The following is a 15,859-nucleotide window of genomic DNA, read 5'->3' as shown; positions in this document are numbered from 1 at the left end:
CTTTCTTTCTTTGAAGCAAGAAGTGTTCAGCTTTGCCCTTCAATATTGATGGCAAAAACTCAGCACAGGGATTCTGAGGCTGACAATTTCATGTTTAGCCTCAGACACATTCTCTCTTTGGTCAGAAACAAAAGTTCTTATGGCTAAAGCACAAATGTCTTCTGTCTTATCTGATATTGTGTTGTTTAAAGAATAGACCTTTTTATTGCTTAGGATAAGGTTCAGTTGAAAACAGTGGATGTTAACATTAAAACAAGACCTAGTATCACTGACAAATTCCTCCTCCTTAGTTTGAAACTGGAAGTTACTCTACTTATTCTTTCTTATTCCTTTGAAATTGGGTAGAGAAAGATGGTTTGTCAGATACAAAGGACCTGGATTTCCAAAAAGCTTTTGATAAGGTCCCTCATCAAAGGTTTTAAAGGAAACCGTGTAGTCATCCTGTAAGTGGGAATCAGTTGAAGAACAGAAAACAGTAGGAGCACGTAAGTGTTTGCAGTGTAGGGAAGTTACCAGTGCCTTCTGCTGACCTATTCTGTTCAACATATTCTCAAATGACTTGGAAAAGAGGGCAAACAGTGCAGTGACACAGTTTGATGATGATGTTAAGATGTTCAGGATAGTAAGGACAAGAGCTTACTAGCACTGGAAGATATTATGGACAGTGACTAAGCAGTAAAATGGCAGATGAAATTCAGTGCAGATAAATATTAAGTGGTTGCACCTAGGGCAGGGGGAAAAGCTCTATCATATCTTTGCATACCATTTGATGGACTCTGAAGAAAGCAAATCTTGTATTAAAACTCTTTGGAAAGGAACCAAAACAGAACCAAGAATGTCATTGTGTGTAAATGCCTGGGTGATCTAGATCTTGAATATTGCGTACACTTCTGGCCCTTCATCTCAGAAGGGATATACTTGAACTGTAAAAGCATCAGCGAGGGTAACAAAAGAGATCAGTAATAACTTCTGTATGAGCGATCAAGTAAACTAGGTCTAGCAAAAAATGTCGTGGAGTGGATGTTAGAAGTCTAGAAGGTTACAAGAGGCATGTAAGATGAGTGCCATTTGACCATTTGCTGTCCTTCTCAGTACCAGAATGAAGGAGCAAGAAATGAAGATGGAGCCAAGTTCAAAAGAAACCAGGGGATGTTTTTTTCACACAGTATATAGTTAGGTTTATGGAACTTGTTGCCAAAAGTTATACAGATGTTGAAAGCTTGCTTGGATTCACTGAGGTTTACTAAGTTGTAGAAAACTATTTAGCTCAAGAAATTCCTAAGCTGAAAATGGCAACACGAAAAGTATTAGTGAAGAGAATTGTATTTGTGCCGTTCTTAATTTTCTTGAGACTTCTGTTTGCAGTTTGTTGTTAGACCAGGTTTTGGGGTAGAGAGCATGTCGTTCTTACAGCTGTGCTCAAGAAATCTGTTGCAGATCAGTCAAGGCATTGCTATCAACAGTTTGATTCAAATACCTTTCTCTAGAAATTATAGGAGCTTTCCAGGTTGGGGAAAGTTATTTCCCCAGGTTGGGGAAATTTTCTGTTATTTCAGAGTTCAGAGCATTGTTATCAGACTTCTGTGGTTGTGTATATAATTAGCATGTAAGCAGTGTTTTTCAGCAGTATCTTCGATCTTTTCAACAGAATTTGCAAACCTGCTGCTGAGTTTCAGTATGTATTTTAAAATAATAAAAATCCACGGCTAAGGTTTGATGTAAGAAAATGAAATATCTCCACCAGATGGCATACCTACATAAACACAGTGAGGAGGAAGGTTCTGTTGTTGGCTTCATTTCTTAATAACCAGCACTCCAATTTTAATTTTAGGGTGGATTAAGTCTTTTTTAGATTTGTAGTTTGTGTTTTTCTTTTCTTTCCTACCGGGGGAAAAAAAAAGCTAATTGTCAGCAAGTAGAAATGTGGGATGTTTGACTGACTCTGAAATTATTGTTAAGTTGTAATGCTTCCCTTTTAGTTTCTTTCTGACTTCTGATTAGGAATGGTCTGCTTTACTTTGGTCAGCTCTGTCTCAATTGCAGCACAACAGAAACTCAAAACAGATTTTTTTTTAAAAAAATATTTTTGTAATCTTGTGATTGATGCTAAATTTACAAATTTAATTTCTCTTTAATGAAATACGAGCATACTTTCGGTCAGAATTTTCTGCTTCATCTACTTTCTTATTTCTCTCCAATACTGGCTCTGTTCCTGGATGCTAGTTCAGCACTGTCGTCTGCTTTCCTGCGCTTTCTCAGTGCCTGAATGCAGTAGGCGGTATAACGTGGGGAGTTTTGGAATAAATTTAAGAATCCTTTATGCTGCTTGGTTTTGCTGTCTTTTAACTTTTCCTCTTTATTACATCAGTAAGCGAATCAATTCTGTTATTTTGAAACCAATGACAATTATTCTAACATAAACTAAAATGAGGGCTGTGGAAGTTGAGGTTTTATTACAAGGAAGAGCACTTAAATGACATTGCACTCAGAACACCCATGCACATGTGCATACAGTAATTTGTTGGAGTATTCTGCAACTTCAGTCTGATCATTTTTGATGACTTCTGTTTCTTTCTAAAGAGAAATTTGAGATTTACAGGTTGGTTATATCCTGCGTGTGAGTGAATCGCAAAGGTGACAGGCACTAGCTCAGGGATTCTGAGCAGGTTCGGGGCTCTGCTCCTCCTCCCAGTGCGTGGATCAGCTGAGGCTGGAGTTGGGAGGCATTGCAAGGTGCTGGTCACGGGGGAGGTGACTCGGCAGCACAGCTAGCTGGTCGAAGGCTTGGCTGCATGTAGTTCTGCACCAGCATGTTATGGGGCTGCACCCTGCTAGATGTAAATTAGCCTGATGGACACTGTTTAGCCTATTTTCTTGACAGATCTTCTGGGAGATTTCCAAAAATAGTAGCAAGAAGAAGTAGTTGGAAGAAAAAGAAACAGTAGTAGATCTCTAATGAAACATCATGGTATTAATATGAAGCTTTGAGAATAGTTAGACTAATGCCCTTGTAGCCAGAACAGAGTGTACTGTACTATAAGCCACTATTAACTGCTACTGTACCTGGCTGAGAGAGAGCACGTCCTTGCCAGTACTGGGAGCCGAGCAGCTATCCAACACACTCTCAGGAGGTCTGCAGAGTAACAGAGAAAAGTCCTGTCTCCCAACGAAGGGGGCAAAAACTGAGAATGCCAAATTCTGAAGAGAAATAAGTGACAGACTTTTATCTGCTTTTTAATTTCCTTTTGCAGGGGGGGCAGAATATGTGTTCTTTATGTCAAAACAAATACCAATACTTTCTGTTTATTCCAAAGGAAAATTTGAGGTATCCAAATTAAGTGGGAAGTATGCTTACAAACAGAGAAAAACTTCTTTAGTAGGCTGTGGAACTTAAAAATGAAAAAAGAAAACTTTTTAAAGTATCATTTTAAATATGATGCAACTGATTAATTACTTAATGGATGCAAATGCATTTTAGAAGGAAATAAGTAAATATAATTGTTTCTTAGGTGTTCTTGCTTATACCTCATTTCTTGCCTCCACAATCCCAATCAATTGTTCATGTCTTTGCAAACAAGTAAAACGATTTATGGAATGCAGTCTCTTACCTGGTTTTAGTTTAGTCTTGTTCCCAGTTGCAGAAGAAAGACAGAACCCGGAATTAGGCTTTGGCAAGTAAAAAGTTTTTTAGATCACCTTTAAGATTAAGGTACCTTACTATTAGGAGACCGCTGACTTCCCGCTGCAGCTCACAGGTTGTTTCAATAGTTCCTGTAGGTTTATGGTTTAGAGATTTATAAAACCTTTTGAGTCAAAGAGGTGTTGGTTCACGTGCTTGCAAAACATTACGTTGGATGGCATTAATTTTGATAAGCAGACCGGCTTTCTCCTGCATGTTAGGCAGGGTATATGTACCTTTCTGCGTTCCAGAGTACTGAACGTAAGTGATTCCTGAGTGGAATTGTGAAAGGTTCCAAGTCATTCTTTAACGTTAGGGGAGAGTTGGAACTTCTTTTATATATATATATATATATATATATATATATATATATATATATATATATATAATATAGTATCTGTAAAAAAAAAAAATTATATCCCTAATGTGGGGAGTGGTAGTTCCAAATACTGCTTTATTTGTTAGATATTTTCCCTCTGAACTGCTTCCTGCAGCCAGAGGGACTTTCAAGGAAAACGACCGCAGCGGCTGTCAGTCGGGAATAGCCCCTGCGTTGCTCCCTGGCTTCCCTCTACTCTCCATCAACTGGTTGGTCGCAGGTAGCACTTACATCATTCTGTAAAAGCCTGCAGACTCCTCATGCATTTGTAGTATTAATTTGTATTCTCAGAGGACTGAGCTGAATATAATTATTTAGTATCTAGGCTATTAAATTAGCCTATCAAAATGTGTGTAGGTGATGTCTCAGACTGTTTGCAACACTCCCTGGTATCCAAGCAGAGCAGATTTAAAGCAGGGAGGAAACAACTTTTCACTAAGTGTGTTATTTGCACTTAATTAGTATCTTTTAATCCAAAGTCTCTATGTTTCAGCATTAAAGAAATCTACAAGAATAAAGTATAATTATCATCCTCTAATATAAGCAGGGAAGGTCAAGTAGATTGTCATATGCCTAAAGGGAGTTAGCGAGATTGGAGGAAAAAAACCCAAAATGTAACCCCCTAGTCTAATATCTTGGCCACTAATTATCATATTCTCCTCATGCAAGAAGAAATATTTTTTCAATTGTTTTTCACTTCCTTTTTTTTTTTTTTTTTTTTTTTTTATAATACATGAAGGGATACTTCGAGTAGTATGGAAATCGGAGCCACTGTTACCCTGAGAAGGGGATTCAATGAACAGGAAAAACTGGAAGTTAAAAGTAATTTCCTCTAAGAGTCTCTTGAAGAGACGGGAGTGTAGCGTGAAGCTTGTTCTTGCAAAGATCCAAAGTTAAATGCCTTTAACAAGATAGTTCTTTCTTGTTTCCTTATGGTGTTTCAGTGCATTCACAAGGCACATGTCACCTTGCAGGTTTTCTTGGTATAAAAGGCTAGGTTCCAATTAGTCCAATAATAGTTAGGCCAATTATAAGGTATTCTACCCAAATACTGATTACTGGAAAGAATCAGATGATCAGTGAAGCTGGAAATATTTGGGCAGAATTTATTTTTCAAATACTTGTGTGAAATGTAAAAGAGACTTTTTTTTTTTTAAAGTAAATGAATCTGCTTTATGAGAAGTCGTCATTATTGGTAGGTTTCATTTTCAGCGAATATCTAGAGCACTCTTACAGCAATTCAAATCTATTCAGAAAATAATGTTGCTAGAAAATTTTCATTGTTTTTCAAATAGCTTCCATTTTCAAGACCAAAGTTGCTAGGTAAAAGGGCATTTTTCGTTTCGCTCCTGGAGCTGCGAGAGCACGCCGGAGCGGATGGAGAACGCTGCAGCAGCGGCAAACTGCCAGCAGTCCAGACCAGTGCCGAAGCTGTATGTGGCTTCGCGAGGTTGTGCTGGACGCTCGTGTTTTGGGCCGGGCAGGAACTGCTGCAGACGTCCGCGGCGCTCGGCGGGCGCAGGCGGCGGGGGAAGAGTCGGGGCTGTGTGCCGGGCTGCGGTGCCGGCGCTGCCGGGCGCGAGCCTGCGTGCGGAGCAGCCAGCCGCCCCTGCTGCACAGCCTCGCGCTAGCAAGGCCTCTGCCCGGGTGTATTTATCCTTCTTTACATATGTGCAGCGTAGAGCCAAGAAATCGTGAATTTAAATGTGGAAGATCTGAAAATATATCAATGTTGCTATTTTAAGGCTTTCTTCTAGAGATGAAACGTCACCTATAAATATTGGTGGAGTTTTTTTTCTTTAGCCTGTAAAATATATTAAAACTGCTGAAGAAATTTAGTCTATGCTAAAAAGAAACCCTTAATTTATACAGGAGTTTGTTTTAATTTATTTATCTGCTGTGTAAACTTTTAATATGAGTATCACTCACTTGCCCATTTGCACTGCAAAAATGTCAGATAATGCATTTTTATTTCCTAAACTTACTGTTTATTAAATTTTACATTATGCTAGCACCTCAAGACCAGTCAACCTCTTGTGTATTTTATGATACTTCTTGTACATTCTGAATTATCTGTTTGTGGGCAATATGGCAAAACTAAAATTTTAATTAGTGAGATGTAAATAACTGGATAAAACTAGGGGATAAACTAACTTTCCCATTTATTTAGCTCTGTAAATTTTTCAGTTATTTGTAGTTCCTGGTATGGCATAGCAAGAATTGGAAGAATGCAAAGCCTGGAGCAGAAGGAATACTAAATAATTGTTTTGAAATGGTTGGATTTGGACTCAACATTATTTCCACTTAATTTTTGGTGCAAGCTGCACCAAAGCAGTGTGCTGCATTCACCTACAGTATGTGTGGAGCGTGTATTCTGCCATCTTTCCAGGCCTCTTCATAGCAGCAATAAATTCTATATCCAAGCACAAGTCACCTCACATAGATTCCTAGTCCTTTGAAACAGTCATAAAGAAGATGATTCTTCTCCCACCATGATGCTGCCAAGAAGTCAGTTTAAAGAGTATTAAATTAAAATAATTTCTGCAAGATTCAGGCAGTTGGTGGGATAAGGGAGTTTTTATTTCCCTCCTCTTCCCAATATGAGCATGCAGCATACTATACTTGTTTGGCAGGAGACCAAGATATACAGTAGGATATGAGGAAGTGAGAAGTAATTCTTTCATCTGGCGGAACTGAAAATTTATTCCTCGTTTCTTATGGCACAGTGTTGAAAGTACACTTGTGAAGTGTGTCTTTTGGTAGACAAGTCTAGAAATATTTATAAAAGAAATGGAAAGCAGGAAGCTTCTCCTGGAAGGTTAATAGTTTGTTACGATGGTTCTTCCGCGGAGGACGGAAGTTGAACACACCGTTTATCTCCTGTTACTGCCCCTTCTCCCTGATTGTGGTGTTCTTGCTTTAAACTTATGTCGAGGGCAATCACAGTTTTGGTTTACCTTGGAGTCAACTACAGATTGCTAGTTCTCAGTGAGGTAAAATGTACCATACATCTTTTAGAATTCTGTTGGCATTAGGCTGACTATATCCACAAAGTCTAAATCCACAAAGCCACTGATATACGAACATTATAAAACTATATAATTTATAATTTTATAATCTATATAATTTAGCATCTCTAGTTACTTCTAAGTCCATTCAGGCAATCACAGGCCTGTAAATCTGATCTCAGTCGAATGCATTAGAAAAGATTTTGAAAGAAGGTATACTTAAAGATGTAAGTGTAAAAATAATATATAATTCAACTTGTTTATCGAAGGTAGATTGCGCTGCTTCAGCATACTAGCTTTCTAGACAAAAGTAATATAGTAGATTTGTTTATGTGGGCTTCAGGAAAGCATCTGAGACTGTGCTGCCTGGGAAGGTTCGCAAAGCTGGCGAAGGTGCGGAAGAGTCGTGAATCGCAGGGGCGATGTTGAACTCGTCCTGTCCCGCAGGCGGAAAAGGGAAGCTTTAGGCTGAAAGGATGTTACTAACAAAGCATCAGAGCATAGATGCACAGTGCAAGAGCGTGATTCCTCCTCTGAGGGCTCATCTAGTGTTATCATTAGAGTTCTAACATTTTTTTGGTCCTTATCTCCTTTAATATTAAACTTTTCAGATGAGTGTTTTCCTGTAGGTAGAAATGAGGAGATGAGTAATAAACTCATTGCATTTAATAATAATAAAAACTTTTCAGATGAGTGTTTTCCTGTAGGTAGAAATGAGGAGATGAGTAATAAACTCCTTGCATTTAATAATAATAAAAAAAATCAGGTCTGTTTTCACTACTGTCGTAGTTCTTAGGGTCTTAAGTGTATGCATGTATGTAAAATGAAATTGTTGCATTTTCCGATGTCCTTATTGAGCTTTCAGCATTCTGTCTCAGAAGAACAAATACTATATAATATTTAACAGATTTTAAAGTTTTCTGTAAAAATTTTTGTTCAGCGAAGAAATCATCAAAAACCTATTCATTGATTAGCTAAGCATATTATAAAATCATATAGAAAGGCTATAGATGTGTTTTATATAAATCAGGAAGTGGATGTAAGAGGTCAAACATTCAACAGAACTTCAGGAAAGAAGGAATTCTAGAAGAATTCTAGAACATTCTAGAAGAAGCAACTGATTTAAGTTAATGTCTTAACAATTGAAATTTCCGTATGTATGCAAAGGTCTTTCCAGACTGGAGAAGACAAAAGGAAACTTGTGAACAAAAGTGGCAAGTTAGTATAATTATTTTCTATTTGAGTTCCTGTTCTTGCTGTAGGTAGTGCCTTGATTAACATTACACATTTTGTTTTCTAATCTGTGATACAAATAAAATATCTTTTCTTTCTCATTGAAAGAGGTTTCAAATTTGTCATATAGGGGAGCATTTTATCTTTTCTCCATGATACCAAGATTAGGAAAGTCCCTTGCTTTATAAACCAAGGTGATTAATCTTGGTTGAATTCCATTCCTCTGATGTTAAATGAAGCAAGTAGAACTTGGTGTCTTCCATCAGATGGGGTTACAATATAATCTTTTCTCTTTTTTTTCAGTGCTTTATGTATGCTTTAATCATAGACATGGGATAGAGCGAGTCTTTATTTTTGTTTAGTGTGCTAGGATATGGTTCATAAAATAGTCGTTCTGAATCGTGTTCTGTAAGAATCCCTGAGATACTGTATTTCTAGATCATGCTTCTGAACTGCAGTGATTTTGCTTTTCATTGGTGCTGCAGTCTGCTCCTTAGGCTCAGCAGAGTCAGTGGTCATTTGGTTTGCTATCCAAGCCCTGCAGTTATTGGTGTTTCAGCTTTTAATTTTCTTTCCCTTCTTTGTACGTGGTTTGCTGAGTTAGGCAGAGATTTCCTCCAACTTCATTTTCCACAGAGGTGGAAAATTTCAGTAGGGCAGAAAATCTCATCAGGACTTAATCCTCCCTTATTTTTCTGTCATAGAAAGGTTCACTGGCTCAGCATCAATGGATTCAGGTGACCAGAGGGTCAAGACACAAAATTCTGACAATCATTTTTGTTTGTACTTTCATTACATATATATGTATTTTCAAAGTCTTTTGAAGGCTTTTTATAAATCTTCTTATATCTTTAAAGAAAAAATACACAATACCTGTTTTTCAGTGATACAGCAGAAGCTCTCTGTTCAGGTCTTGCCCCAAATTAATCTTCTGTTTTTTTTTTTTTTTTTGATGCATGTGTTGATGCATGTTGTGGTACATTCCACAGACACGCTGTCTCCTTTTGCACCTCTCAGAGGCTAGGCAGGGTAATCTTCTCTTTCCTGTTAGTCTGTGAGCGCTTTCTGACTAGCCCTGTCCTGCTGATGATCTGCCCTTTTGCATTAACCACTGAGATCCTTCCTCTTTTCCTTCCCTTTTTCCCTTCCTGTGGAGCAATATTTGCTTCTAATCACACCAACGTTTCTCCCACTTATTCTGCTCTGTTACCAGCTTTCTTCCACTTCAAGCACAAATTGCTATACCAGGTCAAACCAAAGGCCCCCCAAACCTTGAGCCTGTCATTAGGTGGTGCGTAGCAGATACTGAGCTGAAGAACAGAGGGCAGGTTGTGAGTGACACTTCCCCTGTGTCTAGTCTGGGGATTTGTCTCATCTACTCTAACGTACCTACAGCTGTGAAGTCCGTATCTGAGCTAGTCATTGACTTCATGGTTAGGGCAAAGAAAGATGCACTATGAATGTGTTTCATCTGATTAATTTTAGAGTTTGGGATGAGATGATCAGTGCCCTGGAATTGCCTGTTTCTCCTCACCACCAAACAAGGGAGCAGAGCTGATTAGCCCAGTTGTAAATATATAAAATGGAAGTGAATCCCAACTTGCATTTTTCTACATCTCTTTCACCTCTGCATTTTGGCTTCATTACTGACCCTCATTAATAAAATGCCCTTTCTGAGGTAGTCTGCAAAGTCACTACTTTTCGTTATTCAAAATAACCCTAAAGAGCCATTTCTTTTATGATGCCTATAAGAAATTAGCCAAGTAGTTTGCGGTTCTATTTCCCTTACTCATCTCAAGAGTGAACTACTCAGTTAAGTGGAAGGGAAGGACTGAATGATGGAAGAGAAGAATGAAAGCATACTGAAAAGGAAGCTGGCAAAGACTAGCAGGAGAAACTGCGGAGGCAGAATAGAGAAATTAGTTCTATTGAGCAATAACAGAAACAAACATGTAGCTAATAAAGAAGTGCTTTTACTGCTATTTTGTTCACATGCCATTTTTATTTTTTTCAAAAAAAGATAGGATGAAAGATCATAGGCGCATGGTAAGCTGATTTTGCTTCCTTACTGTGTTGCACATTCTAGGTGCTTCTGCAGTACAGATAATTTTAATACTTTTACACTGATTTTCATGACTGTTTTATTCAAATTCAGGTTAACAGAGTTCATATACATTACAAAGATGAAATTTTACTTGAATAGAAGTGTTTGCAGCTTTAAATGTTCTTTGTCTTTTTGTTTAATGTTGAAGGTTACAGCGATTAGTAAAAGATCTTCAAAAGCACCTCCAAATGCAGGATAGCTGTTCATTGCCGAACAACAAGGTTTGTGCTCTGGACAGGACTTTAGGAGAGATCTCTCGTATTCTGGAAAAAGAGGTATTGTGACTGTTACTATATAATTCATGATTAACCTATAGACTATGTTGTCTTCAGATACCGTTGGTTTGAATTTGAAAATGTTTTAAGCTTGTATGTAGGTGAATACAGCAGGAGAAGCTTTCAAGTTTCAGAGCATATCTGAAAGGAGGTCTCCTCTTGAAGGAAGTTAAACTTTCCAAATGGGCAGGAGTATAAAGAGAAGACTCTTTATATTCCAGCACTGTAAGTTAACACATCTGATGTTGAATTTTAGAGACAGGCCATCTAATAAAACGCAGTATCTGTTAACATATTAACATAGTAATTCCTATGTTCATAGATACTCATGTCTCAATATTCAAATTTTTGGGGTTATATGTATAATAAATTATTTTTGAAATAAACATATTATGTATAATGATAGGGAGGACTTGGAAGACAGAAATAGTGTTTTTTCCACTGCTTTTTCAGTAAAGTTGAAGTTCATATTTTCCCCTGCCCTGGAGCGAAATCTACACCTTTCTTCAGCAGATATGTTCAGGACTCTTACCATGAGCTTGATGCAGATGCAGAAAGATGTCCTTTAATTACTAGTGGGAGACAAATATTCTTTTTTACTTTGAGTAGCAACAGAGTTGCATACAATTTTTGTTATCTATTAGTTACTTTTGGCATGTGTATGCTTCTACCACAAGTAAACAAAGTTTGGTTTGATGGATTGTATTCTCTATATTTTAGAAGACTACCAGATTTAAGAAGATTTCAATGGCAAATTTTGAGCCCAAATAAGTTATTTTGTATGTGAGAAAGTTTAAAAGTTGAGGCAAGCTTGGAACTTTATGCAATCAATGTCACGACGCATAGCTTTATTATAATAAATTGTAGTAAATACTCCTTTATTTCAAGTTCACTGAAATTTAAGTACCAAAAAAGCCATAATAAAAACATGTATGGGATGTAAAAGTCAAATTTCTTCAAAGAGTACATTGTTTGTTTTCCAGTTTGTGCTAACACATACCAACTACATTAATAAGTGGAGCGGCACCTTTCAAGAACTGATGAGGAAGACTAATATATCTGTTTATCCTATGCCTTCTTGATATATCCTCTTGGTATAACCAAAGGAGGCTGATCCACCCAACATCATTCATCATCAGTTTTGCTATCATGTGTAGTGCTTCACTGTTTGTTGTGGGTATGTGTACACACATAAAATGTTTAGTATGATTGTAGTATGTAAGAGTAGCTAGAAAAATTACATTTGTACAAATTGAGAGACAGGAGTGGTGTTTGAAGCTGGAGTCTTTAGTAGATAGATGTTTTAAAATTTCAGAGTCAATGTAGTCTTGGATTTCCAGTGATGTAACTTGTGAAGGAGTAAATCCCAAATGCCAACTAACAATTCACTTACTGTAAGTGCATGCTGGTTTTAAATTAATTTATTGTTCTCTGCCAGTGCTTCCTTTCTTTTGTTACTAAAATTGGAGAATGTGCTCTTACTAGCCTTCTCTGTCATAACCAATTTTTCCTGAATGGAGAACCAGCTACCAGCAGTATGACTTGTTCCAACAAAGCTGAATGGCAAAATGCTCCCTCCTCTGGATCTCAGCATTACAGCAATCCTTCCAGATTACACAGTACAGCAGATGGGGCGGGCCTGACCACCCCAGTGGATTAGTAATAAAGTAGAGATCCTTTCTTCAGTGGAAGCTGTACATGAAATTGGGCTGCCTCTCAGTACTAATTATCAAAATGTTGGTCAACGGTCCCTGAGAAAAACTTGTAATTTCCAATCCAGTTTTATGCTAATAAGCTCAAAGACCTCAGAAATCTTAATTGGCTCAAATTGATACCATATACATAGTTGCAGCAGAAGAGTTGACTTGACTTCTTCCATCCAAGTTAGACTTTATGAGGTGGTTTGCAAAAGTTCAGGAAACCATGGACTGTTGCCTCTGATGTTGTACTTGTTCTCTAAAAATGGTACGCTATATTAGTGTCAGGTTTCATGTTTTTAAAGTATATTTTTCCTCCATCAACTGCTGTATGTTATATAGTACTTTTAAATATCTTTGAAATTCAGAAGTTAATATGCATTTTTAAATACATACATAAGAAGAACATAATAAGAATTAATTGAATTCATGAATCTGCATACTATCAATCCTTATTAAATCATTTATAAAAACAATTAAATTTGAAATTTAAAAGACAATATTCTAGTTACAGTTTCACAGTGGAAGAGAAGATAGACTTGTTGGATCATTTTTCAGTGCCTTTGAAATACTCTACAGCCAACCTCTATGAAACAGGCAGTGTCTGCTATTACACTTTTCCGTGGTGCTGTAACAGTGGATGCTTTCATTTAGACATCAAATTTTGTATAGGCAGTTTTGCAGAATATACAAGTGAAAATGCGCTTGCTGAGTACTAGATCGTCTGGATAATGGCAAGCTGTACTTTCACTGTATTTTTATTAGGACTATTTTTAACCTGGGCCATTTCAGTGGTCTAGTTTATAGTATATCCCCACAAACAGGTTTTACACTAAGGGGCAAAAATGATTATCAGAGAATGAGGAAAAGAATTTGAGCCAACCTGGCTGTCACAGCCAGCGTTTTGTGGTGTTATGGCTGAATTTTGAAGCAACACAAATTTACTGAGTTTTCCTGGAACACTAGGAAGCCTTTATATTTTAGATAGGTCTTTCATAGGAGGTGAAGATTTGATGTCCAGATATGAATATTGTTCATGTTCTAATTTTTTTTCTGATTAAGTGCTGTGTTTGTAGAGCCTGTTTTGTTTTACAGTAAAATGTTAAGATTTCTTAATTGATAGTGTAGCACTTCCATCTCTTTTTTATTGTTTCAGCATGCTCAGTCTGCTGCAACAGTATCTTACATCCTGTAAGGCAGTTTTCTGCTGCATTAGGACCAAAATATTTGAGTTTTCCAACAGAAGATGATATTCTGTATACTCTCTCACCAGCAATTAGAAAATACCTGTTTCACGTCTGTGATCATGAAAATTAGTTCTGAGAGAAACCAAATTAATGAAATCTGAGGAAGGTGTTACATTATTGTGGTTCAGATTTGGTGTCTCTGCAGCTGAGAGCTCTGCTTGAAGCTTTTCACACCTTATTCAACGTGGAACAATTTCTAATCTCAAGTTGCTTAAATAGTGATCACTAGTTAGGATACATTGTGTTCTGCCCAGGATACTACTAGTTCCTTAGATTCTAGATTGAGTTTAATAGTGCTTTTGAAAGAGTTGTGACATTTTCAAATTCTGCAGTGTTTCTATTAATCATTGAAAAATTCACTTGCTGTATATTTCAAAATGTAGAAATCTAAAATGGTTGCCTGAAGACTATAAAAAGATTTGTCTGCTTTGAGAATTACCTAAATATCTATTGGAAACGTTTATTGGAAAGTGTTATATCCACCCTCTTATGAGTAGATGCTTCCTGGGATATTTTTAAATGAGACATGAATTAAAACTAAATGGTACTTGTGGATTCTTTGTGACATTTTCCTGTTTATTGATCTACAGTGGAGAAAGAAAAGACAAATTTAACAGCATTAATAGGCATGCCTCATTTTGTTGTTGTTTTGGGTTTTTACTCCCCCTCCCCGCAAAAGCATTGCTGTGCTACTAGAGAAGTATTACTTCTGAGTATTCTAATCAATTAGGTCAAGAAAGATTGATTTCAATAGCTGTCGCTGTGTTTATGGCACAGATCATACGTAGTCATTTATAGAAGTGGATAGTAATTCTCTTGTTAACTTGTGAGTTAAGAAATCGGCAGACACATCTTACATGTCAGTGGGCAGTGGAAAGAGTCTTGATGGTGTCAGTCATTGACTGAGAGGAGGAGACTGACACTGTTAATTGAATTTCCCTGGAGAGCATAAAAATATACCATAATGTAGGGGGAGGAATGAGGGAATGGGAACCACACAAGCTGTCAGTGTGTGTGAGCTGATAACATTGATTTACCCTTGCTAATGGCCTGAGTTGAATAGAGAATTGCCCTGAGGGAGGACAGAGTTCACTACAATAGCTCCTTGCCTCTTACTAAAATTCTTCAGACTTGCAAGCGGTAACAGAAAAGTATTGCAAAATAAAATTGATCCAAAACCCCACTTTTCAGTCATACTATGAAAAAATGGATTTTCTTTCCATTAATAGTTGAAACTGACTGAAAAAAAAATGTATTAATTTCCTTAAAGTAAGCAATGCAGTGTCTCACCACTGGAAATCAGAGTTTTAAAATGTATTATCGTGACTTGTAAAGCTAATAAAAAGAGGCACCTTTCAAGTAGAGTCTTACCAGGGAAATAAATCTTTATTTTACGAAGAATGAAGTAAAATACTGAGTTGTTATTGGTAACAGTAAACAAGAAAAATTAATATTGTGAAATTTCTCAACAGAAAGAAATTACAGCATATTCTGTAGAAATTTCAGATTTGGGAAACCAGCATCTCTCAGGCAAAGATATGTGTTCACTGCTGTATTTTCTGAAGTCCTGTCTGCTCTTGTTCCAGCACCTTGCATGCTTCTTAACATAGAATTCGTAGGCAGCTGCTGATACCATGTGCAGCAAAGCAACATCTACAACTTTCACTTTGAATCTAGACCGTGATTTGAACGCTGCTAAATGAGAGAAGAGTTGCTTTGCTTTGCTGCGAGTGGTTGTTAGATCTCTAGAGACTATTTGGTGTGTCTGCTTTTGCTGGCTTGGATGAAGGTCTGCAGTTGCTAAAATACTGCTCCCTCTGCCAGAAAGGTATTTATTTGCAAGTAAGCAAGTTGAAGTGCAAGTTTTGAGAATTTGACTGGGAATATGGCCATTAATTGCGTATGGCCTGTGTTCATACATGTATTTTAATTTAATTTAATTTAATTAATTAAATTAATTTATCATTATAAAAGATATAAAAAGTCATGAACCACAATGTTTTACTAGTTAACTTAAGGGGTATTTGTACCCATTAGAGTCATTTGTCTTTGCTTCCTTTAGTAAAATCTAGCAGGAGACATAAATCCAGATGCTCTTCTATATGCCTAGTATTTCATCCCAAGATTAATCTACTGCATATACCGTTAGGGTTCTGCTTTGTGTGTACTCTGTATTATTGGAAGGTAGTCCTTGGTTTATATGTATTTTCTCACATCCTTTCTGGCAGAAATCCTGA

General features: G+C 37.0%; 1 protein-coding gene across 4 annotated transcripts in view; it reads left to right on the top strand.

Moving 5' to 3' along the window:
* Positions 1-15,859, top strand: part of SCAPER (S-phase cyclin A associated protein in the ER) — a 170,357-nt gene that overhangs the window by 80,135 nt on the left and 74,363 nt on the right. For all 4 annotated transcript variants that reach the window (XM_062584007.1, XM_062584005.1, XM_062584006.1 and 1 more), the window contains exon 23: positions 10,552-10,678. In XM_062584007.1, coding sequence (XP_062439991.1) covers positions 10,552-10,678 — 127 coding nt within the window. The remainder of the gene's footprint in view (positions 1-10,551; positions 10,679-15,859) is intronic.

Source organism: Rhea pennata, chromosome 10 (assembly GCF_028389875.1).
Source record: "Rhea pennata isolate bPtePen1 chromosome 10, bPtePen1.pri, whole genome shotgun sequence".
NCBI lineage: Eukaryota > Metazoa > Chordata > Aves > Rheiformes > Rheidae > Rhea > Rhea pennata.
Note: the sequence above shows the minus strand (reverse complement) of the source record. Positions and strands in the feature narration are given on the sequence as shown.